This window comes from Kwoniella dendrophila, chromosome 4 (genome assembly GCF_036810415.1).
Source record: "Kwoniella dendrophila CBS 6074 chromosome 4, complete sequence".
Taxonomy (NCBI): Eukaryota; Fungi; Basidiomycota; class Tremellomycetes; order Tremellales; family Cryptococcaceae; genus Kwoniella; species Kwoniella dendrophila.
The window spans coordinates 1,164,191-1,189,700 of record NC_089479.1 but is presented as its reverse complement, the minus strand read 5'-3'; the positions used below and the strand labels follow the sequence as shown (position 1 = coordinate 1,189,700).

At 39.2% G+C, this 25,510-nt stretch overlaps 7 protein-coding genes across 7 annotated transcripts; 2 read left to right on the top strand and 5 right to left on the bottom strand.

Annotated features, from left to right (window-relative positions):
• Nucleotides 1-1,156: 1,156 nt before the first annotated feature.
• On the top strand, nt 1,157-3,261 carry L201_003556 (uncharacterized protein; the record flags this gene model as incomplete). The annotated part of the gene is made up of 5 exons (XM_066219309.1): nt 1,157-1,262; nt 1,337-2,249; nt 2,318-2,831; nt 2,913-3,146; nt 3,208-3,261. The coding sequence occupies 5 exons, from the start codon at nt 1,157-1,159 to the stop codon at nt 3,259-3,261; spliced, it is 1,821 nt and encodes a 606-aa protein (XP_066075406.1).
• A 788-nt stretch (nt 3,262-4,049) lies between these two features.
• On the bottom strand, nt 4,050-5,335 carry L201_003555 (uncharacterized protein; the record flags this gene model as incomplete). The annotated part of the gene is made up of 5 exons (XM_066219308.1): nt 4,050-4,416; nt 4,520-4,658; nt 4,728-4,740; nt 4,819-4,938; nt 5,135-5,335. 5 exons carry the CDS (start codon nt 5,333-5,335, stop codon nt 4,050-4,052), a joined length of 840 nt encoding a protein of 279 aa, XP_066075405.1.
• A 548-nt stretch (nt 5,336-5,883) lies between these two features.
• L201_003554 (uncharacterized protein) lies at nt 5,884-7,431 on the top strand (the record flags this gene model as incomplete). Its single annotated transcript, XM_066219307.1, has 8 exons — nt 5,884-6,039; nt 6,204-6,362; nt 6,461-6,552; nt 6,639-6,759; nt 6,839-6,986; nt 7,053-7,071; nt 7,162-7,300; nt 7,366-7,431. The coding sequence occupies 8 exons, from the start codon at nt 5,884-5,886 to the stop codon at nt 7,429-7,431; spliced, it is 900 nt and encodes a 299-aa protein (XP_066075404.1).
• A 298-nt stretch (nt 7,432-7,729) lies between these two features.
• On the bottom strand, nt 7,730-8,420 carry L201_003553 (uncharacterized protein; the record flags this gene model as incomplete). The annotated part of the gene is made up of 2 exons (XM_066219306.1): nt 7,730-7,899; nt 8,042-8,420. 2 exons carry the CDS (start codon nt 8,418-8,420, stop codon nt 7,730-7,732), a joined length of 549 nt encoding a protein of 182 aa, XP_066075403.1.
• A 571-nt stretch (nt 8,421-8,991) lies between these two features.
• Nucleotides 8,992-15,987, bottom strand: L201_003552 (uncharacterized protein; the record flags this gene model as incomplete). Its single annotated transcript, XM_066219305.1, has 7 exons — nt 8,992-9,242; nt 9,309-9,513; nt 9,575-9,703; nt 9,759-9,938; nt 10,011-10,285; nt 10,340-15,293; nt 15,370-15,987. The coding sequence occupies 7 exons, from the start codon at nt 15,985-15,987 to the stop codon at nt 8,992-8,994; spliced, it is 6,612 nt and encodes a 2,203-aa protein (XP_066075402.1).
• Nucleotides 15,988-16,706: 719 nt separating this feature from the next.
• On the bottom strand, nt 16,707-20,746 carry L201_003551 (uncharacterized protein; the record flags this gene model as incomplete). The annotated part of the gene is made up of 10 exons (XM_066219304.1): nt 16,707-16,742; nt 16,793-17,878; nt 17,938-17,999; nt 18,060-18,180; nt 18,245-18,271; nt 18,337-18,443; nt 18,502-18,538; nt 18,605-18,649; nt 18,705-19,170; nt 19,224-20,746. The coding sequence occupies 10 exons, from the start codon at nt 20,744-20,746 to the stop codon at nt 16,707-16,709; spliced, it is 3,510 nt and encodes a 1,169-aa protein (XP_066075401.1).
• Nucleotides 20,747-21,836: 1,090 nt separating this feature from the next.
• L201_003550 (uncharacterized protein) lies at nt 21,837-24,130 on the bottom strand (the record flags this gene model as incomplete). The annotated part of the gene is made up of 5 exons (XM_066219303.1): nt 21,837-21,979; nt 22,042-22,131; nt 22,183-22,256; nt 22,312-22,983; nt 23,400-24,130. The coding sequence occupies 5 exons, from the start codon at nt 24,128-24,130 to the stop codon at nt 21,837-21,839; spliced, it is 1,710 nt and encodes a 569-aa protein (XP_066075400.1).
• Between the last annotated feature and the right edge of the window lie 1,380 nt (nt 24,131-25,510).

Here is a 25,510-nt window from a genome sequence, read left to right as displayed (position 1 = left end):
GATCAATGGACCTTTGAAGAATTCACAAATGACCGAACATATTCCGGATGCAAACAGTATTAGACATTTATATATTCACCCATTTGCCCAATAATCTTCACCAACAGCATGCTACAGTATATCAATCGAATTTCGCAAAGCATGCATCTGATGACATGAGCGAGAGAGCGTATTGCATATTGCATATTTCACACAATTAAACAAGAGTATCAATGCATCGTGTATGTTTATACCTGAAACATGAACAGAACGAACTAGCAGCGAACAAAGCGTTAATATATAGTGTGTGTGTGTTTCAGTCTGAACCAGTACCAATTAGAAACACGCGCAAAGGACGCGACTTGATGTGTACGAGTACACAACATTACAATCAAAACATGATGGTCCGAGCACTAATTACAGACTCGTATGACGTGTTCCTGAAATTGCTCTTGTTCTTTTCTCTCTTATTGTTCGTGCTTCATCCTCTTCCTCGTCACTAGTCTTATTGTGACTCGATCATCATGTTGTCTACTAGCTCAAAACTTTGATACATGAACCAACCTCCTCTGTTATTGTTCATATGCCTCATGCATTGACTTCTGACAAACTATCGATATTATTGTTTACCTGTTCCTCTTTCTCTTTCTTTTACTTTTTCTGCTCTTCTTCTGTTTTCCGAAATCGCTTTTCGACTTTCTTTATTCCCTTCGTTCTTCGTTCTCCGTTCTTGACCCCTTATTCAACACCGTGTCTGTTGATCGGACACATTCAACCCAAAAAAACCCTCGGTATCCTATTCGAGACCGTTGAGCGGTATTTGACAGGTCTATTTTACTTATCTACCAACATTCCTTTGGTGAGTAAGGGTAATCATTGAAAAATAGATATAAAAGATATCATCATCATTCAACATCTTCTTTATTGTCCCCCTTTTTTCTTCTCTTTTTTTGTTCTTCATTCAACATATATAGCATCATAATTAACAGTTCTTTCCTGACTATAGTCATTCTTTTAACTCATCAATCAACATTCTGAATCGAGTTGATCTTGATCTAGAATATCTATATACATATATATATATATATATATACATATAATAAAGCTTATTAACATAACACCTACCCTTTGAAAAATCATCTGCAAATACAAAGATAAATCAATTAGTATCGAAAAAATGAAATTAGTGGCAGCTTTTGCACTGCTACAGGTTTTACCTGCTGTATTAGGTAAAAAACATGGTGATTCTTTCGAAAGAAGATCAAGAAATGCTAGACATGGTTGTAAGTAATTACTATGCTTATCATTCAAAACTCAACCAGATGTGCTGATTCTATTCACGGAACACCCCCGTTAGCTCTCGCGGAACGTCAAGTCATCGAGACCATCTTCGAAACCAATACTGTGTGGGTAGATGCTTTACCTACCGACTCAACTGATGAAGATGAAACCGTTCAACCGACAACAAAAGTCGAAGTTGCTGCTTTAGCTGCTCCAACAGAAGATGTGACTTCATCTGCTTCTTCGGCTGCTCCTAGTACCATTGAGACCGCTTCCCAAGCTTTAAACCCTATCGATACTTTTGTATCCTCCGATTCCGCTGTCACCTCAGCTTCAGCTTCGACCTCATCATCAGCTGCCACAGCTTCTGCTGGTACCGAGCTCAACGCTACGATCTCAGCCAATCTTAACGTCACCGATTCAGACGACGAAGCAATGAGTAGTAAAGTTAGTGCTAAATTTGGTGATTCATCAGCATCATCATGGTGGGGAAACTGGGGAGGTATAGGTAAGAAACCTTCCAATGGAGAAAAGTCAAATAGGGATAAAAAAGTATTTGCCCATTTCATGATTGGTATTGTGTATTCATATTCATTGGAAAATTGGATTGAAGATATTAACTTAGCAAAATCCAAGGGAATTGATGGATTCGCATTGAACATTGGTTTAGATTGGTATACACAACCACAATTAGATTTAGCTTATAAAGCTGCTGAACAAGTCGGTAATTTTGATTGTTTCATTTCATTCGATTTCAATTGGTATACAACAACAAACGTTTCCGGTGTATCTGAAATGATGGCTAGATATAACAATTTACCTGCACAATTAAAAGTTGATAATAAACCATTTGTTTCCAGTTTTATTGGTGATGGATTTAATTGGTCTGCTGTAGCCACTTCCCTCAATCAAGAAATCTATGCTGTACCTTTCTGGGCTCCTACTCAAGATAATGCTAATAACGCTGGTTTAAGTGGTTTATTCTCATGGTGAGTTGGTTTCTAATTCCTCTTCCTCTTATTTGAAGTTTTGTAAGCTGATCTCATTTGTCGTGCAGGACTGCATGGGCATCTAAAGACAATGGACCAATCGACGAGCCATTGACGACCAAACAAGATGAAGCTTATATTGATGTAGTTACAAAAGCAGATAAAGTTTATATGGCACCTATATCATCATGGTTTTTCACACATTTCGGTAAAGAAGTACCTTGGTCCAAAAATTGGTTATTCAAGTCTGAAAATTTATGGAAAGATAGATGGGATCAAGTTTTAAAATTAGGTGATAAATTGAGTTATTTAGAAATTATTACATGGAATGATTATGGAGAATCACATAATGTAAGACATTGGGGTGGAAATCATTCAGATGATGGTTCATCAAAATGGTCAGAAGGTTTAGATCATTCTGCAATGTTAGATTTATCATTACCTTATATTAAAGCTTGGAAACAAGGTAAAAAACAACCTATAATCGAAAAAGATCAAGTTATTTATTGGTATAGACCACATCTCAAATCTGCTGAATGTGATAACACTGATAATTTTGGTAGTAAACCTAATGGATGGGATGTGAGTCAACTGCGCTACATAGACATGATGTATTCTTGTTGAAATCAAGAGTTAGCTTACACTCTTTCGACGATACCACAGATCGTAGCCGATACAGTATTCGTAACTACAATGACCAAATTAGGAGGTACTGTCAAAATTACATCAGGTAACAAAAGACCAGTCCTCAAGCTAGTTCCACCTGGTGTACATTCATTAGAAATTCCAATGGGTGCAGGTAAACAACAATTCGAATTCTTCACTTTGACAGGTGGTTACAAGAAGGGTATTGCTACTGTCGATATTACTGATACTTGTTGGGTGACTGATCATTATGTGAGTTGTCGAGCTCTGTACCGATTGATTGAAACGCCGCTAACAGACGAATCTTGATTAGCCTGAAGGTCCAATCTACAATTACAATTACCATTCTGGTGTATTGAATTGTTAGGCACACAATCTCAAAACAACATAGATCCCTTGCTGTAGTTTGAAAATCGCCAGATCCCTAACTCCATGTCAGAGTGATTCTATCTCAGCTCACTGTGAATAGATTAATATAAATGTCTATAAATCAGTCTTTGAGAAATAGTGACCTGATGTAGCCTTACTGCTCTTACTCTAAATGGTCCTTTCTTGTCATCGCTTTATGTTTTTTTTTTCCCTTTTTCGCTGTTCTATAATTCTAATACATATTATATGGTTAGTAAACTATTCTTCGCTTTATCTATTTTTTACATTTTTCGTTTTCTCCATATACCATTTCGACCAATTGTTAGAACTCGGAATAACCGGATGTTTCATATTACTATACTAGACAGTCTTTGATAGACTTATTTCAAACTATATCTTAGTATTTATTCGTTGATATATAAAAAAGATTGTTTAGTATACAGATATATATATGAATATATCGATACTGGTTATTCCATCTCAGATACGCTCAGATTGAAGTTTAGTCGATTCGTACCAGTCAACACCAAAAGCCATAAGAAAGAATGCAATGTATTTTTGTATTATTGATCCATCACATAGTTATATCACTTAATGATTTGCGTCTAACATGACATCTAAACCTATTTTTGTGGAATCTATATACAGTAACATCCTGAATAATATTCTTGCATCATAAACTTCGATTTTATCCATGATAAGGATTTAGCAAGGATAACTTATTTTTTGGAATACCCATTCCTAGAAAGGATTTGAGAAAGATTGTCATGATCTTTCTCTTGTTATTTAATCAGATTCAAAGAAATCATCTTCTTCCTCTTTATCTCCTTCATTTGCTTTAATAGATTTCGAAGAAACAACTTCTTTTTCTGACGACGCCAAAGTGATTTTCTCTTTTTTAACTTGATCTTCAGGTGTTTTAGATAATTTATTTTGATTCATTAAATCTTTAATTTCTAATAATATTTCATATCTTCTTTTTGTTGGTTTATCAAATTCTTCATTTAATTGTTTTGATGTTGGTTCAGGATTTAATATCGCTGGTGTAGTCAATTTAGGCTCTTTTACTTTTTCTTTTGATTTCAATTTTTCTGTGGATGATGATGATGATGAGGAGGAAGGTGGGAATAATGATATGTATTTCTCTGTATTTCTATTTTTTCATTTTCATTTTCATAATGACATCAAGAGAGTATTAGTGATTTCACAACATAGTATGTTAAATGATTTAGATGAAATATAAAAAGCAAACTTACGGGAAATTTAACACATAATTCATCATTATTCTAGCATCATTTAATTCTTCTTCTAATTTAGCTTTCTTCTTTTCACTTTTATCTTCATCTTTCAATTTCTTTTGTATCCTCTTTATTATACGTAAAAGCTTTTGACGTTCTAAGTAGAAATTTGGACGTGTCAGTATCTGTTTCAAAGAGAAATACATGTATCATGTAAGCTATTTACCGAAGAATTTGACCTATCAAAAGTAATGTATCAGTTAGATCAGCTCTACCTGTTCTCGCTTCATCATTTAACTCAAAACAGGATTACTTACCATGTGATACTTCGCTCCATTCTTCTTCTCAACATCCCTCTTCAATGCAGTAGCTAAATCATTCTCTAAACTCGTTAATCTACGTTGAGTTTGTACTCTTAATCCAGGTTCCAAGGTATCCTGTTGGTGAGAAGGAAGCACAGTTGTATTAGCATCAAATTATATGATATGATAATACCTGATCAGTCAAAGGTTTTTGAGAGGCATATCATGGATAACTATTGCTCAGGTTCATCGATAAAATCCATGAATGATATGACTAAACACAATCCGTAAAATATCTCAATGGAAGAAGACATAGTCTACATAAACTCACTTTAGCTAAAAGTCTTTTTGTCTGTCTTATCTGTCCCTTCAATTTACTTAAGCCAGGTAAAGCATCTGAACTTCTTTGTTCTACTGTAGGGATTTTATGACTTGGTCTAGGTCTCGAAGATTCGCTCGAAGGACCAGCTTCAGATTTTGGTTTTTTATATGGACTTGATCTTGATTTACTTAACCGTTTATCAACTGGCATCTTGTATAGCTGTACTGTTCCGTATTGAGGTGTATAAGTTTTTGACAAGTATCTGACTGAATGTTAGTTGCTGCTCTAGAAATGAGTGGAACGGTTCCAATTACAACTTAATCAACATTTGTTATTGTTGATGGTTACAGAGGAAATCAAAATATTTTGATTTTTGACTTTTGATTGACCTCCACTTTTGACGTTTCAGATAAGTTTGTTGGGTCGATTACAAATTGTTGTAATTGCGCTAACAGGAACGTCCTAATAACAATTCGTAATGCTCATTAGGATTTTGTACAACTATATGATCCCGGCATCGGTCGATCACATCACACGAGTCATTTTCCTCGTATCGATAAAAAGTTGATTTTGACTCTATTTTAAGGATAACTTTTAAGGTAGAAGAAGATTACCTTAACAGCGCGGTTAGATAACTTATAGATCTCTTATCTGCATTTATCAAATATCTTTCAAGATCAAGCGTGGTCTATTTACACTGATTCTTCAATCAGCCGACTCATCTACATACAAAGCAACACAGCAAAGGTAATCCCACCATGTCAGCTCAAACTCAGTCAAAAGGTAAAGAGAAGGAGAAACCTATCGCATCATTATTAGCGGGTGCAGTAGCAGGTGGTACAGAGGCTTTTATCACTTTTCCTTTAGAAAGTTTGAAGACTCAATTACAATTTGGAGCTTTAGAAGGTGGTAAGGTGAGCGATATTCTGAGCACATCTTCACCCATCCATATTATACCTCATCCTCTGTTCATATTCATGGTTTATCGTGTGAAATGAGAGTGGATTGATTCTTCTCTATACGATTAAGTTGAAAGTGAATTACGTATATAAGCTGATACAATATACTAAAATCACAGCAATTATCACCATACCAACTACTTCGTAATACGATACAACAAAGAGGTATTGCTGGTTTATACGCTGGGGTAACTCCTGTAGTTATTGGAAATGCTGCCAAAGCAGGTGTGAGGTTTACAACTTATGATCAATTCAAGAGTCTGCTCAAAGATGAAGAGGTGAGTTAAATGCAGGGTCACGACAGAAAATTCCATCCAAAAAAATCATCAGCAATTCATCTTGAAATTCACTATGCTGATTCAGTATATCTTTACAGGGCAAATTGACAGCTCCTAGATCAATGTTAGCTGGTTTGGGTGCAGGTATGTCAGAAGCTGTTATAGCTGTAACGCCTTCGGAGACAATCAAGTGAGTAATCTACTAGAAAAGCAGAACATCATCACGACAAGTCATCTTGTGTCTAGTTGACTGACTAAATTATCTATAAATAATAGAACCAAAATGATCGAAGATTCTAAGCTCGCTCAACCAAGATTTAAAGGTACATCACATGCTGTACAGACTATAATCAAAGAAGAAGGTTGGTTAGGTATTTATAGAGGTGTAGGACCAGTTGTAAGTTTCAACCGTCGACATTACTCCAAATGATTATTGTCAGTGTATCAATTCACCTTATTGATTCTGCTTTCATTAGATGCTTCGACAAGGTGCAAATTCAGCTGTACGATTTTCATCTTATTCAACCCTTAAACAACTAGCTCAAGGTAGTGTAGTACCTGGCACACAAATGCCAGGTTGGATGACTTTTGGTATTGGTGCTACTGCAGGTGTCATAACAGTTTGTAAGTCGAACATGGATTTTCTCGGAATATTGAGGGTTCATAGGTACTGATTTTTCTGTTCATCAGATTGCACAATGCCATTTGAGTGAGTAATGGGATTCGTTTCTTTGTATCCGCCGAGCTGTAGCGACTCTGAACCGAAGTTCCTAATGTAACCCTCTCTGTCATTCAATAGCGTAATCAAGACTCGAATGCAATCTCTCAAAGCTAAAACCGAGTACAAAAACTCCTTACATTGTGCTTACAGAGTTGTAACTGAAGAGGGTTTCTTCAAGCTATGGAAAGGTACCGTACCTAGATTAGGTAGACTAATTGTAAGTCTCCCTTCTATGTCTCGAATGGTACCTTCACCCCATACTGATCGCTGCCTAATTTGTAGATGAGTGGTGGTATCATTTTCACCGTATACGAAAAATCATATCCTATATTAGCTACTGTATTATAGGGTTAGTCTTCACAGAACATTGAGATTGTAGGTATCGTATAGATAATAGCTGGATAAAACATATTCATTGTACGGTGTATCGGATGTAGACTCTTTGTCAATACGCCTGCGAGAAGATCGACGGGATTTCCTTTCCTGAGACACTCTTCATCTCTTCAAAGTTCACCCGGTGGTTACATACAGAAAAATACAGGTTTCGCTAGAGACAATAAGGAAATACCCATACTCGTACATTAAAAGATAGAAATAAAGGTGAACTATAATTATGATCAAATACTGAGCCATTTATTCATACTCATCAAACTTTTTCCTTAACGCCATGCTTCCTTCTAGCTTCATTCATTTCTATAAAAGCTATTTTGGCTTCTTTTTGAACTTGTTCAAATTTGTTAATCCATTCTTTATTTTTATCAATAATATCACAAAGGATTTTAGAATCATGATAATGATTTTTGTTGTATTCATTTTCTGTACTCGTTTGGCGTTGCGAAGTAAGTTGACAGGTGATTCGATTAGTTGAGTACAAAGAATAACAAATAATAATCATAGTTGATGTGAGATCAGTATAGTTAGTATACTATTTGACACAAAAGCTTTTTTTAAAACTTACTATTTCTCTCATTACAAAATTTCGCATCCAACTCGAGGATTTGACCTTTTAACTTGAATTCATTATCTTTTAACTGTTTTTCTACCTGTACAAGAAGATTATTTCTTGCTATTAATTGTATTACTTTTTTAGCAAGTACATCACGTTGTCTTTCTGTATCTTTCAATTTTGTTTTGAAAATTTCAATATCTTTACCCAGATTAGCATAATTATCGTCAATATCAACCTTTCTTTTTTCCTTAGTATTCTTATCGTTGTCGTTATTGCTAGTGTTGTTATTGTTGTTATTATTGTTACCGTGATTATCATTTCTATTTTTGGTACTAACGTTGTCTTTGATATTACTATTATCTTTGTTATTGCTGATGTAGGAGTCCATTTTCAATTGCTTTCTCTGTTTTTCGGGTATACATTACAAAAGAAAAATAAAGGAAGAAAAGAAAAAAATGAGAAAACCAACGTGGGAGCAATCAGTCAATTTGGATAACAGGGAAATGAAGTTTTATTATATATCACTTACTGATCCCATATTTATGTCTATTGGCCTTTCTTCCGTCATCCTTCACCTAGGTCGCTTTTGAGGAACTTCTTCTCCTAAAGTCATAACAAGTCTGTCTTGCTACGTACGGACTATGATAAGAGTATGATCTACGTGTCAGTGATAGGTGTCAGAAAAGGGATCATGAGATTGGTGTTCAATAGGGAAGATATCATTGACAGAAACATGAAAGTACGATAGATTGCCTTGCAATCACTTCCCGTAGTAATATCATGCAAGTAACAAGGAAGCCCAAGCGTTGTACTTGATAAAGGAAGACGACCACGGTGGTATTGATACATTACATGTAAATATATTCTGACAACATGGAAGTAAATATTATGTACTTGACTATACTATAATAACATTACATACAGTACATACAACTGAAAATGCTACAATATTTATCGCATTACTGAAAATACTTCAAGCCCGGTACACTCAACGGTGTAATATAATCACCAGCAATACGTTTTAAATCTCTGATGATGGTATCCGTAAATGCACGATATGATTCTTTATGAATGATCTTTGATGGATTGATTGATTTATCGTATGAGATTAATGAAGAAACAAATAGGTTGATACAGCGATATATGAATGATTTTATTGATGCGGGTGTTTTGGAAGACTTTAGAAGTTCAGGTAAATCTGTGAAGATTGCTAAAACGAAAACCAAAATGTCAGCTTTCATGGCGTTGTGAATGGAGAAACGGTTGATAAGCTTACCCTTCAAAGCTTCTGTTCTTATGCCCATGAATCCATCTCTACTCAGTTCCCTATCAAAAGCTTCTATGGTACCCAAAGGTGCCAGCAACAAATGATCAGATGTCCCTGGCATAGCAAGCAAAGCCGACAGGTATTTATGTTCTACTGTTAATTTATCGGTACCGATAACTTGGAATAGAAGTGCTACGAAATCTTCCTCGTGATGCTATAGTGAACCATGAATCAGCAACGTCCACTGAATGAGTGACGATTCGATAGAAACTCACAGCGAAAGCACCTGGATCCAGCTGTGCTACATTAAGCATAAAATGTAAACCAACCTGAACTCTTCCACGTTCGTCCCCCAACCTAGACCAAGATTGTCTACCGAAGGACGAGATGAAGACAGACCATTCCTAACAAGTTATACATGAGCTAAAGCAAAATCGGAAAAATGATAATGTCACATACAGATCTTTGATGTTCAACAACTAACACAGCTGCACAATCGGACCAGCATTTAGTCAATTTACTGATGAAGATTTGCCTATCTGCTTGGTTCTCTTTCGTAGCAGTATTATCCTCAGGTCCAGGAGGTAACATATCTGAAAGAAGACGATATATCTTGGGTGAAATGACATTCGCGATAATCTGATAAACGTTGTCGTTAGCTTCTGTAAAGAACTAATTTCGCAAAAACTATTAGGAGCAGCAATCGCTTACTTTGGCAAATTCCTGGTCTTGCTTTTCCACTTCACTTTCTTCTTGACCCAGTTCACCACCTAAGGCCAATACATCTGCATCTGTAAAATCTATACCTAATGATCCAAATTCATCGAAACTTTCAGAATGACTTTCTTTAGCTTCACGTCGTTGTTTGGCTAATCTAGGTAATATAGTCGCTCTAGTATCCAAGAAAGTTTGGATTGTAGATATAACTTCCAAGCCGCATTTCAGGTCTTTAGATAAATCAAGATCGAAAATACGTATAGTCCAACCTACGAATACCATCAGCATCACTTTTCAAGGGTATTGGTAGTGATTTGACTTACTTTCATTCAATAAACAAGAATCTGGATAAACTGGTTTCTCTTGTTCTCTTAAATCGAAAGAATGATGCTTGATCATTTGTTTGAAACAAGAAACGATTAACACCATTGTTCTTTCAATTTCTAATCTAGTTGGACCATTATTTGGAGTTTGATTAGATTGATTATTTGAAGGGCCTATTAGATTATCTAATTCAGTTTGAAGTATACTCATTAGTTCTGATAATCTATTGACGACAGGTTGTAAAGGTTGATTATGATGTCTTCTAGCTATAGTCAAATACATTAAACCTCTGATTACAATTTGTCTTGAATCAAAATCTGATTCTTCAAATAAACTCCATTTCTTCGAATTTGCTAATAGATACGTCAATAATGACGGCGAAAAATAACATCCAGCTATCATCGTTGAATATCTATTGATCAATCGTCCTAGATCTTTGGGTGAAGGTGGAAATAATCTATTGAATTTGACGGAACTGATTGGTATGATTGACATTACTAATCTTTGTACATCCCTTTCTGCTTGTTGAGCTTCCACCAGCGTTTGAGCAGAAGAAATGATATCTGATGCAGCCACACAGACTAATCTCAAGTATAATTCGAAGGCTGTTTCTCGTTTCGTATCTTCTGCAGCTGTAAGTGACATATCGAAACGGGTGATGAAATCCGGATAATCAACAGGTGGTTCTGTAGGTAAATTCCTATATTGTCGATCTTTGAATATAATACCTAAATCTCTTGTGGCGACTGTAAAGCTTTCTCTATCAAATGACCATTTCCACACAGCCGATAGTCTAACACAACGAGCCATCATTACTTTTATATATCTATCGCGACCTTGAAGTTGATCCAAATGAGCTTTTTTTTCGGCATCTTCGTCAAAAGCCACTTTGATCAGACCTACAGCTCGTCTAACGAGCATCCATCTTGGTGATGTAATAAATATCGTATTGATGCTACCGTCTACATCAAATTGCGACAATGCACAAAGTCCAAAAACAAGAAACCATATTCGTTCCGCGGCTATGGGACCAGTCTGATCGAGATGGAAAATAGAGTCAAAAGCTTGATTAAGGCAAGACAGGAAGGTGTTGTCGCTGGCATGTGATTCACGTTGATCCCATGTAAACAAAGCGTGAATGAGGGATATCCACAAAGTTACCGTTATATCTTTAATTTCTGCTGAATCCGATTCACCCCGCATGATCTGCTTGAGTGGCCGGATAGTCTTGTCGAAGCCATAAGCTAGAAGTTGACCAAATAGTTTGATTGCACACCCTTTCACTAAAGATGATTCGGGATCCTTTGAGATCTTGTCATTGGCCTCCAATCGACAGCTTAATTCCAGGAGTGCCCATCTAACCGCTAGTATACTTTCTCGACCCTGCTTGTTGCGACCTATATCTATCTCATCGAGTTTGAGGTTGAGCTGACGTATAGCATTTTCAGTTTCTGACTTGAGGGTAATCACGTTTTCGTCAATATCATTTCGATGCTTGAGTATATACATTCCAAGAAAATCTAAGCCATCCAGATGTAGATCTTCTGCTTCATCTTCATTGGCGATAACTACAATCTGTCGATATACCGCGTCGAAGAGAAGGGGGACAACAGCTTGAATCGATCCAGGTATCATATCTTGTCTAAGTTCTATACCATGATCGAAACATGGCTCGATGGTATCATCATTACCCGTACCATTGAGATTGTTGAGTAATCTTTTCAACTTTCCGCTTCCAGGCACAGAATTGAAGTCGCAGTATAATCCAGAAGGAAGAGGAGTAATATCGAAATCGATTGGGAATTTATCAAAATTAGCCCAAGATCTAGCTTTACCTAAATCTGAATCGAAAGATTTCGTTTGTACATGATTGTGATTATAATCAAGGTTTGATGAAGGAGTTCTAGCAAAGTGTCTAGGAATAGAAGATTGAAATTTCTTCTTTTTTGTTGCTGATCGAGGTTGAGGTTGTTCTTCTTCTGCTGATTCGTTATCAAATTCAAAATCTGCTGTGGCGAAAATAACATGATCATCTAATCTAATTGCTGGACGTCGTTGTTGTCTACTATTACCTTGGGGCAATGGTCTTTTACGTTTCTTCTTGATAGGTGATACAGATGATTTATCCTTTGCAGGGAAATCTAGTCGTTTCTGGATCATAGCTCGATTGTTATCTTGTATGGGTGCTTTGACGCGTTTTACTAATCCTAAAGCTGGTCTATGTGATTGGTTTGATCGAGATTTATGCAAGCGAGAGTGATTGTCTTTACGTTTCGTCTCATTTATTTTCCACCTGTTACCCGTCACGATACTTTCGAAATCACCTCGATGGAGTCTAGCAAGAGTTTGTTCCGCTTGATTGTCTTCTTCAGCTTCTGAAGATGAGTTACCGTCTGGTATCACAATTGGTTCGTCGAAAGATTTTGGAATTGAAGCGTGCGGTGGTACAGAAGGCGTTGTTTCTGGCACGAGTTCGATATCATCGTCGTCGTCCCCGTCGCTGTCGAACAAACCACCCATATCATCAACTCCACCGTGTCCGCCTCCTCTTTTCGTGACCGCACGTCCAGGACGAATAGGTGATATAGCGATTCTTTGCTCTTGTCTTTTCTTTTCAGCTTTGCGCTTTTCCTTTTCTGCAGCTTCAGCTTCAAGTCGTCTAAGCATTGCAGCAGGCATCATCCGTCTAGCTATCTTTTGTCGACGATCTTGCGCGTCACTTGTACGAGACGATCCGGAGTCTGACTCGCCATCGGCGTCAGCAGGAGGCGAAGGATGGGGCAGACGAGGGATATCATTGATGAAAAAGGAACCTTCATGTCGGATTGCGGGTGAAGGTGATCCATTAGCATTGTTATCAGGGTAGAAGGGTTCTTGCGGTTGACCATAGCCGATATCCATATCAACGTCATCCAAAGCAGAGACAGCGGTCCTAAAAGAAGCGGTAGGAGTATTGTTGATTTGTATGGTACGAGGAGATATAGGAGGGACAATCCGGGCAGGTGGTGTTGAATCGTTGTCGGATTCTGATAGCGGTCGAATAGGCCTTTTTGGAGATTTTCGTTTTCCGCCATAAGTTTTTGTACCGCCAGGTGTACGAGCAGTAGGACGAGGTTTTACAGTTCGAGGAGGGACAGGTTGCTTTCCCAATAATGTTAGCGAACAGGGTACATTCACTGAGTAACCTTGACTCACTTGTTCGATTCTGCCAGGCTCTTCTTCAGACTCAGCCGAGCTTTCCTCTGCACCCCTCATTCTCTGCATCAGACTTTCGAATTGCTTTCTTTCCTTTGTGGCCTCTTTCTTTCTGCGCTTTTCTTCTTTTACAGCCTGCAACCTTCTTCTAGCAATATCTTGAAGATCTTTCACGTGATCTGGATCGTTCTCATCTGCTGCTGTACCATGTTCGAAGAAGAATTCATCGAAATCGGCATCGATCAGTTTTTTCGATTCCCTCGGTTTCGTCGCAGGTGGTGTATTACCAATCACTATTCTCTCGGGAGAATCTTCTTCAGCACTAGCTTCAGAACTTTCAGATACTCTAGCTTCATCTTCTTCATTTTCCACCTCTTCTTGAGTAATTTCTCTGGAAGGTGCAATAGCCTTTTTCCCCTTTTTCAATCCTCCTTTTCGCAATGCAGCTTCATATATCTGCCTTTCTTTGGTATAGGGTTGTAATTGTAATACGGTACGTGTTCTGAAAGTACGTGCACCACGAAATCGTTCGAGAGCTGGATCAGCAGGTGACGGTGTGGGGAATTGGGGTAAAGCGGGCGAAGGAGCTATAATAGGAGGTTCAGCTACAGCTGCGAAAATGGGAGATAGGGATTCAGCAGGAGATGAGTTTTTGTATGGAGTGGGTTTTGACGGTGAAAGTAAGACCTCGTCAATAGGTATAGGTTGCGTGATTGTTATATCGTTGATTTCGTTGGGAAACGATCCAGCAGGAGAAGGATTAGGTATGGCTGATAGCGTTGGCTGGTCATCCGTATGTGATATAATGGGTAATTCAGGTGATTTCGAAGGTGCGGGAAGGCTTCGTTGACTTGTTGCTTGTCTTCCAAGAGTCAAAGGTGGATTGGACGGCTGTGATATTGCTGGGAACACTGACTCGTTACCACTAAGTTCGGATCCAGGTAACATGGTCTCATAAGCTTGGTCTTGATCAGGTAGAAAAGGTATAGTTTCCGGTGCAGGTGATTCCAAGTACTCGGGTTCTTCTACTTTGTCGTTGACCTGTATCCGAGGTAGCATAGTTTCAAAAGCTTCATCTTGTGCTGGTATATAAGGTAGAGTCTGAGGGGTAGGTGAGCGATAACGGTCAGGGATTAAATTTGCGAGATGTGGATCATTTGACTTTGATACAAAGTAATTTTGGGAGATCGCTATAGGTTCAACATCGTTTGATAGATCAACTGTGGGAAGGAGAGTCTCAAAATTGTCTTCTTTTGACGGTATCATCGGTAACGTTTGAGGCGTAGTCGATCTTGATTTCGATCCGCTCGGATGGTTGTTATGGTTCATGACGATCCCATGATCATTTTGATTGAGATCATGTTGATCTGGGGACCTGAAGCCGTTGGTGTCTGCTTGCAAATGTTCTTTGGCGACTGCTGAACGGGGTGAATTTGGAAGTTCAATTGATTTACTTTCGATCTCAGAAAACGCTTTCACCGCCTTTTTACTAACGGGGTTTTCTGGGCTAGCATCTTTCCGCCGCAAGAGATCCAATGCATCGACATACTCTGTTGAACTATTATCTTTGACCAATAGATGTTGTTCACCTTGATATACAGTGAAGAATGGATCATCCTGCTGACTGAAAGATAAAGGTTGAGTAGGTGAAGTATCTCTTGATCTAGTATCGGTAACCGAGGAAGCTATAGACGGTGAAGGTGAAGAAGGCGGAGGGGGGGAAGGTAGTAAGGATTCGTATTCTCTCTGCATTTCCAGCTAAACTCAACGGATCAGTCAGTCTCCCGGGAAAGAAAAATATCATATTCAGTCAAACAGGAATGAGAAAGCTTACGTTTTTATCAGGTTTCCTAGGCCTTCTCATGCCTTTACTTGTCTCATCTCCCAGCTGCTTTCTTTGATAACTCTCCTGACCATCATCCTTTTCTTGTTCTTCATCATCCTCAGTACCGTTGTTTTTCTGTTTACCTTTACTCTTCAGCATCCTAATCCTTCTACTTTCTTTCCACTCTTCGTACTCATCATCTTCACTTGGAGGTACCAAATCTTCACCTTCGTTCCACTCCAGCTCTAACTCTAAACCTAATTCTCTTCCTTTTTTCCTTGATCCTCTAGTACTTCTATGTGGTTGTGTTGACGGGGGCAATACATTGATATCAGGAGTTGAGATTGAAGGTGATGATCTAATATTACTTGATCTAGCACTTCTCCTCGTCCTCGTCTGCGTTCGTGGTACTACAGGAGTAATCTTTATAGGACTAAAAGCTAAAGGATCTTCTGATTCATCTCTAAAAGATCTTGACCTGGATCTTGATGCTGATGCTGAAGCTGAAGCTGATACTGAACTAGATGGTCCAGGTTCACCGGGAAATTGTGTTGAAGGTACAAATGTTGGTCTTCTTCCTCTTTTTGACCTTCCTCGTGAGCTTGATGTGCCAGCTCGTGGTGGCATGATGTTACTGATCCATGTGTACAGATTTGGTGTAATGTGAGTTAGTCAATTTATCTTTAGCGAGAGGTAGACACGAACAGGTATAAAAGGTGGATCGAGTTCTAAAGCCAAAAGATCATTAAAATCAATCGACGCGTCGCGTTAAAAGCAAAGTTCGAACATGACGAGGTTTTTTCAGCCGCGACGTGCATCGAGATCCGAGTAGTATATATATCTAGCAGCTTAGGCTGATTATTAGTCATTATTTTATGCATACATGAAGTGATACGAATGTGATATGGTTTATATACAAGCAACTGCAAGAACTAGAGAAACCTGATTACCGAACTCAATTTGTACAACTCTTTCATCTTCCAGCATCAATCATTCGTGAGCTCTAGGGGTACCATAAAACCAGCAATTTTCCCCGAAAGTACACTGTGATCCACCTGGACAATGATGAGAGTATATACAATGTTGTTCTGGCAATTCACAGTTGCTTTTGATTTTCGCACAATTCTAATAATTCATCGAGTCAGCTTTGACAGGAATCAGTCTTGAATATGCGTGTAGAATACACGTACCATTTCTTTTGCCAACGATCTCAGCATCGTCCACTCGCTTAGTAGCAGAAGATACTGGTGACCGAATTTGCAATAAAGATCATCACAGTGTCCCTCAAGATAATGATGATGACAGGGTTTTGGGTGAAGTGCATTGAGGAACTACTACGACAGACATCATGCGTTTGCAGTAATGCGAACCCATTTGTCAGCCTATGTACAATCAATTTTATATGATCCTGATCAGTGTTCCAACAACTCACCATATACTCCCTGCTGTCACGCATATCGTCCTGCGACGATTTGCGCAAGCTATCAAGACCAGACATGCTGTTGTTGGTATGTTGGAATAATGAAGTGGATCTTCGACTACCGAGCGGGTTACTGTTTGCTCCCTTGAAAGAGTTAACGGAACTGACACTTGGAGCTCTACTAATGTGTCTACCAATGATGTCCATAGATGTTCTTGGGGCAGGGGGCTGGAAAGATGATTTTCGATCCCATGGTGGAGGTGCTGGAATGGTGGGCTTGCTTGGTAGGGAGGTTGTTGCAGGAGTAGTCTTCCCATGTTGTCTGAATCCTATAGGTAAGCCTGTGTCAATGTCGTCATCGGAATCGACATCGCGAACTGTTGTAGGTCGTTGAACGTGCTTGACGGCAGAATGAGGAAGCTGAACGGAAGGTTCATCTTCATCACTTTCAGGAGGTGAATCGCCACTCAATCCTTCACCAGTCGGGTCAATAGGAATAACAATCCTTTTACCGACTGCCTTCCTTGCTCCCGAGGCCGAGGTAAAACTAGAAGATGCACCTCCTTTTGCTGCTGATAAGGGGGATAGATTGTATCTTCTATCGACAACCGACACGAAGTCGCTGGGAGGCGGTCTTCTCGATTGATTCTCTCTTCCTTTTGGTTTGAGTCGTTCCCATGGAGGTAGATTAATATCACTAGAAACGATTGTGTTTCGTAATACACTTGCTGTTGTCATTCTTGATGCTGGTATTGACTGTGGGAAGTGTGAAGATGCCAAGTCATCGTCTGATTCGGGTGAGCCAGGGCGAGCAGTTGTATCTGACATGGCACTTGGGGCTCTTGACATCGCACTTGGCGATCTTGATGATGCGATACTTGGCGCATCTGATACATCTGTGGTGAGTTTCATTTGTTGATATCGCTTGTTCCAATCAACTTTTCCAATCGGGAAATATCCGTCGACCTTGATAAGCCGGTCGGGACCCAGCTTTCCCAGAGGGTCATCTCGGGCATCACATGCGGATTGTATACCATAAAACTTGTCTTCAACACCTTTATCTTTCAACAGCTCTAAGAAGCGGGTATAGTCTTGACCCTAGATAGATACAAACGCGTGTAAGTATATATTTACCAAAGATGAATATCAAGACATACCTCCGAAGTACCAATGAGTATCATTTTGCAGTTTGAGATATGAGAGTAGAGTTTGATGTGTTCTACCGGTGATTTGTTTTAGCTACATGGGTTATACGAGTTGGATGATTACGACAACTAACCTTTTAGCTTATTGAAAGGTCCATCCGGGCCCTCTGAATCACAGAAAAGAGATAGATCAGAGTCTGAGGTGAAGCCATCGAGGAAACTATGCATATGGCCGATATCTCGGGTAGCGCCAACCTGGTCAATTGCTCAGCACAACGCTCCAAGGTTGTCATACCGGCTAGCCATGACATTGACTCACTACTTTTAGCTGTTTAGTTGTGGTAAACTGTATAAGAATGTTAGAGGCCCAACTACTCGGTTAGATAGCGCAGAGCTCTGGGTGTCACTTACAACGTCAAGGAAAAGCTGAATAGCGATCATGTTCACAGGTGTATCAGGCATATTACCCTTACACCAAGCTTGAACAGCACTTGTAAGTTGATTGGCCATCTGTAATCCTATTTGTGTAAAAAAATAGTCAACGATTTGTGGTAATACAGCATAATTTAAACTCACCACCTTCCGCTCCTCGTTTGACGAGGTTGTGATCAAACTATCGTTACAACGGTTTGTTTTCATTTACTTCCTACACTAAATACAGTATAGTACCTCTACTCACCATGCGGGGATGACCCTCGAGGAGAACGACCACAAAAGGAAGAGTCTGCGTTGAAACGGTTAGTCTTGCCTACTTCTATTTTATAGCGAGTTTAGCTTACTTTAGAATTACTTGCAGCTTTATCGGGATTTTGCGTCGATTCGAGCTGCTCCTTGTATTCAGCAGCAATTTCTTGCCACTGTTCCTTCTCGATCATAACCTTTTGATACATCTTAGCAATTTTATGGCCTTTCTTGTCGGACTGAAACTTTTGTAATTCCATTTGATCCAACTGAGTAATCGTTTCTTGAAGCTTTCTTTTGGTAATTTCGGCTTCGGCTTTGTAGTGGCCAAATTGTTTATACGCTTCGCTGAGTTCTTCTTCTTTAGCTTTCTCAGATACCTCTAATGTTTGTACCTGCTCCCTGACTGAGAGAGCAGAATCTGTCGAGTGACGAAGCTCGTTTTTGAGAGAGATTACTTGTGTTTGGAGATTTGAAAGCTTTGATCGGTAGAGCTCTTCAAGTGTAGTAGTTTCAAGTGATCTCAAAGCTTGATCGGTTGTTGAGGGATCCGCACAAATGTGACTAAACGCGAATATTAGCTCACATAGATCAGAAGGATGGCAGGTTTCGCTTACCTTTTTGCATTGAATTGAATTCGAGATATGACTTCCTCAAGTCTCCCCATAAACAAAGCTTCGGCATCTTTTTTATCGGCGAAGATTTGTTGAAACTCCTCTTCTATTTCGTAAACGATTTCGTCGATACCGTTGAAAGGTACTTTCACAGTCGAGACTGCGTGTTGTTCGTCGTTCAAATGGGTTGAATTATCTTGTGCAGCTTTGTTGATAGAGCCAGCCAAAGAAGTTGAAATATGACCTTGGGAAATAGGAGAGGTTTGTGGTGAAACAGCAGCGTGATTGGCAATGCGTGGAGTGGGTGGAAGAGGAACTTTCCTCGGAGAAAATGTTTCGTCTTCGCGCTTCTCCATCGTTTTAAGTGATGAAGCGGTGGTAGGCGTAGCTGGTAAGGGTATCTGAACAGCTTTATCAATTATAGACGATGAATCAGGATTATCGAAAGAAGGAAAAGTGAATGAGAAAGGATGATTGTTGAAGATAGAAAGAGTTCTAATTTCAGTCTTCTCATTGTTTTCTTTCTCGGCGCTTGGACCGCCAGTGGTTGATGCAGCTGATGTGTATTTTCGCTGTGTTACTTTGTTGTAAAGGCTGAGTATCTCAGCTTTACCTCGCCTTTCCCTCAAGGTAGTATCAGATTTATGCATAGTGGGTGAAATTTGAGTCTGTGTTATCTCTAGGCTATCTTCCTTGTTGGCTGTTTTATCAGTGGTTTGAGGTAGATCTTCCAATTCACTGCTGATTTTCGTCTTCTTCGATTTATGTTCAAGTGGAGAAATGATTCTGATTGCTTTTGAAGGTCTTGGAGAAGTAAGATGGTTATTCTCGTCTTCCATCATAGCTCCACTGTAGTTTGCTTCGGTGGAAAGCGAATTATAGGGATAAGCAGGAAGGTCTTGTATATAATGTTTTTGACTTGTTGATGTAGTTGATGAAGTATTGAAAGTGGTAGTATGAGGAGAAAGTCGAACAGAAGAGTTAGGTGAACTAGAACTAGGTTTCCTATCTGAAAGAAATGATGGTGGTGAACCATTTCTGACAATTGAGAGTTGTCTTGGTTTGGTTATGAAATTGAAGGGAGTTGCAGAAGCACTCAAAGATGTACCACTGGATGAAGTTGAATTGGTTCTATCCCTTTTCGGCGTTCCCATCGTTGTAATCGGCGAACGTAATTGTGGTAAGGAAGGTGAGACTGGACTTGTAAGTTCTTCTTCCTTGTTAGCTTCATCTTGATCTTCAGATGTGTTCTTTTCTTCTGGTTGTTGGTCCGATTCTGAGGAAATGACTAGCGATGAAGAGAAGAAGGAAGAAATTTTACCGATGTCCACTGAAGGTTGTCGGCTGGAAGGTTTAGGTACCAAAGATTCTTGGTTGAAAGTAAATCTAGGTAAGAGAGAAGCTGATTTCACTCTGGCTAGAGAAGGCGGTGAAGAAGGAGGTGAAGAGCCCAAGTCGACCAGAGTAACAACTTCGAATGAGGTATTAGTTGAAGAAGGTGGTTTTGGGGAAGAGGAATTGGACATTTTGAAGTTGAGCTGATTAGAAGGAATGTCAGTGATTCTTCTATCAATGATGCATTTACAAAGGCTGACTTACGGTGTATATGGCTCCACAAGTCGGAAGTGAATCTCCAATGTGAAGTCTGTAAGTCAATAATGAGGTATATTTTTCAGCAATTGTGATTAGGGAAGAAATGAGAGACGTCAGAAGGGAGTTAGGCAATAGAAGTAGAAATCATGATTGTTAGTACAATGTAATCTGGTCAACTTGTGTTTATTGTTTGTCATATTTTGATGGATTGATATCGCCAGCGGCGGTCCGTGCGTTATATCGTATGATACCATTTTCACGTGTTTGAGCATGTTATCCATCAAAATCGAAATAAAGTTTATGCAATAGGTTGCTGGAATACCTTTCGATGACAATAAGGTTAGTCAACCTGACTATATTGAGGAGATGACGTGGGAAACTTACGTATTGAGGTTTCATCCTCAACCATTCGTTATTTTCCCTCACTTCCTTTGCCAAGCCAGAAGAACAACAAAATTGTCAGTTTGCTTATAGATGTCAGTGAAACCAGATTAAGGATTATGCTAATGCATACTTCAACCATTCAATTTTTCTTCTTTCACATATAACTTCTCTTCTTGAACGTACTACTATGCACAAAGATACGTAATCTGAAATTGAAATTCAATTAAATTACTATAAATACAATTTTTGATTTCGCCCTTGTCCTCCTAAGCTGTGATGTGGTATCTTGAACAGAGATCCAAACGAGCAGGCGAAGAATAGGACTAAGCAAGAAATCAATAATGAGATAACGCTACAGAGATAACGCTACAAGTTACCTTCGTCGAGAATTTATAAAGATTCAGAGCGGAAGGAAAGGTATGAGAAAGGTAACGTAGAAGATTTAAAGTATAATACAAAGTCCGGTGTTGTACAATCACAGAGAGATGCAAGTATTGTCAGAAAGGAGAAAAGTTCACAACAGCTTCCCTCCCGTCGTCCTTGAGTGAATAAGGCCGAAACCAGAGAAGATCGCTACGATTATATTATAATGTGATTTGTTGTCATGAAGTTTCGTGTTAGCTCGTACAGTTGCTGAGATTATGTAGCGACAGTGGTCCTTTCAAGGGGATTATGAGCGGATGTAGCTGTAATGCTGGGTGAGGAGAAAGTGGAATTCAGTGCAGGTCTGTTGCCAACCATGCGCATAAATCGGTTGTGTGGGAACCGTTGCTCCCGGGCCACTAAAATATATGTGAGACATGTCAGTACCATCCCTTTGTAGCAGGAATAAAAAACGACTCACCAGTAATACGCAACTCCTTTCCGGTAAATTGTGCTTTGACGGACTTCAAATTGGCGTCCTCCCCTAATTTGATATCCCATTGAGCATGATCTATTAGATGTATATTAGCACTGCTCTCCCGATCTAATTCGTATAACTCACCTCCTTCATCCCATTGATCTGCAACGATGTGGACAGTTCTGGTACCTCTCGTAGCGATAAGAATATCATCGAGACTATATGAGTTTTGTCAGCTTCAGGGGTAAGCCCGCTAGCTAGCTAAAAACTTACGAGAATCCAGGTAGCCAGACCATGATATCATAAATCTGAGGAGTACTCTTTATAGCAATTCTACCTTCAGCACCTTTAATAATTTCTATCCACTCGTTCTCTGAACCTTCAAACAACTCTGGATCGAAATCATCGAAACTGACATCTGGTTTATCCTGACTTGATCCAAATGATAATGCTCTTCCAGATACTGCATTGGTTTTAGCTGGTGGACAAGCCCATCTGGGTGGATGAGGTGGAGGAGGGGTCGTTAATCTACTTTTGTTGGAAGAGGAGGATGAAGATGATGTGAATGTGCTGGCATCTGAAGATGAAGGTGAATTATATTGTTCTGGTCCAGAAAATCTTCTTTGTGCGTTTCGTAAAGATGGTAAAGGGTATCCAACAGGAGGAGCTTTAGGTGCAGATATTTCACATCCTGTTGTAGGTGATTGTGCGATTATACTATTTCCACTTCCTGTTGAACGGAAGGACTCTCCGGATAATCGTCTCACATCAGGCGAATCGTTCCCGTTATTCGGTTGAGGTGGTGCAAGGGTGGCTGCGGGCTGATTGAAAAAGCCATTTGAGCTTGGTTGGCTTATATCAGGTCCAAGTGGTGGTGTATGCTTAAGGGCAGTAAATCCGGGGAAGTCGGGGTCCAGATGAGGTGCGGTAGGAGGTGTGTCCAAGCTGCGGCGGCGAAAATGCAATATACGAGGTGATGTCAAAATAGGTGATAACAAGATAGGCGGCATAATGGTGACAACAAAAAGCAATGACAGGTCAGCTTGTGTTCTGTTATCTGGTTGTTATAATTTGGGTATAGACAAGCTAGCTGTGCAGGTGTTGAATGCGAAAAGGGTAAAGGAGGTATACGATATATGTTGATAAATTCAGTTTGTCGCTGCCAAGTGAGACAACTTGCCACCGTGCAAAAGCGATAACTGACGTCACGAAGGATTTGAAACGTGTTGAGGATGAAAACAACTCAAAGGAAGGGAAGCAAACGGAATGTCGAGCACAGTGGAGTGGAAGTCCACAATGGTTGAATAAAAATGAAAGGGCTTCACAATACAAGGAAATCTAATGTGAATGGTCTGACTCACCTAGCATGTTTCCTTCTCCAACTACCTCCTCTTCTCAATGATGGTTTCCTCACAGTCGAAGGCTTTGGTTCTTCTAGCTGGTTATCCGAGCGAGACATACTGAAAGATTCATTAAAGAAGCCTGAGTTCCTTGCTGGCGAAGATGCAGAAGCTGAAGCATGTGGCCAGATGGGAGCAGGTAATTCAGCTCTTGGTGTACATTCTCCTTTGGATGGTGCTGTACTTGTTGTCGAACTTGATGGTGAGGATACTAAACGTTGATCGTGATTGGGGATAGAAGTAGTAGGGAATGTATCAAGATTAGAAGGGAATTCGGGTGTTGCTAATTTTGGGTCAGACGACGAAGATGAAGATGACGAAGAACTTGACTCTATAGATGTCGTAGAAAGTAATCGAGAAGTGTTAGGTTGAGAACGACGGTTTTTATCTATTGGATCATTTTCTTCTTCCATGGTTATATCTGAATCATCCGGTGGCTTTGAGGAAGGTGTTTCACCCATACTACCCCAACTGGTATAACTGCAGGTAGATTCTCTTCTTTCACCAAATGATGATCCACTATATCTGTTGTTATTATCGAAATATGATAAATATGATGAAGTTGATGAAGTAGGTGAAGGTGAAGCGGAAGCTGATGAAGCGAGATGTGATAATGTTGGTGATTGTTTAGGTGGATGTAAAGATGTCGTATTCAGCTTTGATGTTGTTGGATTGTTGGAAAGGAAGGCCATTGAAATTGACTACCAAAACGTTGTGTGGTGACTAAATCCAACAACCTGAATCCCTTTAATTATTATGACGATAGGACGATAGCGATTTTGGTATGCTTGTGATTGGTGTCTGCTGATTACTCGAAACGACTCAAGCAGAAAGCCGGGTGGATTATCGATTATCGACCAAGACAGGTTTCTCAGGTCAACTAAATGATGATCCTCTTTGCTGGAATTGTAGTATGTTGAATAACAAAGAAGAAAGTGATGGGTTGATCAAAAGCTGAAGGAATACCTTGCTTTGGTGTGTAGTATGTAACGGTAGTATGAATTCGTAGATTTTTAGTCGAATTTGGATAAACTCTTTGTAGGATGTTAAAGGAATTTCCAATAACTGATTAAAAGACTAAAAGACTAAAAGCAATGACTACGACTAGTGCCGTTTTGACTGTTGTCTTGTTGCCGCAATGACACTTTGTTCTAAAGGAGGGTTAAACAATGAAATCCTGATGATGAATGAAGGGATGATGGGTGATGAAGGACAAAGCTTTTTGTGGGGATTGATGGTAATTTTCGAGGGGTTATGATGATTTATTTTGATGGATCTACTGTTTGAGGAGTAACCTTTTGATGTGTGTATGTTATTATTGTATCTTGTATATGTGATGCAAATAGTAAAAAAAAAATTTGTAAGGCGGGTGGAGCTAAATTGATTTGTTGTAACGAGATTTTGTGAAAAAGCACGAGCACAACTAGAGTAGGACACAAAAAAGCAACCGAAGTTTGTTTGTTGTACTCTTCTACGGTGTATTATGCTTATGCGCTTAAGTTCCGATCCGGTTTTACGGTATAGTACAGAGTATCGTTATGTACTGTATGACTCTTTATGATCTGTCACACATGACCAAGTAATATGCTGAACAATGGTAATATGATGATATGCTGTGTAAATTCATTGACAACAAGAACATATCGTTCAACATGTATTCAAGAAAAATTTCATGTATCGCTTCAATCGCTTGTCCATCTATCGATCAAAATCAATCAAGCGATGCTCTTTTCTTGCAGAAATAAAATGGCTCATATGAATTACAAATTACACTGATATGTATAAGTTAAAGGATTTGTAGAAAAGGGCAAAAAGGAACAGCAAACAGGCAGGAAAAACTTTGCTTTTTTCTACAAATTACAGTAACCTTACCTTATGCTGACGATTGCATTTTAAATCTTAAATACTCTGTAGTTTTATGCCCTGAGCCGGAAGTATTCCACCTCGCACAAGGGGTAAAAGGAAAGGACAAGGAAATATAAATTAGTTACATTGGTTAGAGCTTTTATGACGTCTTTAGTCATAATTAGCTTCTTCTTCATGTTGTAATAATTCTCCTAAAACAGTCAACA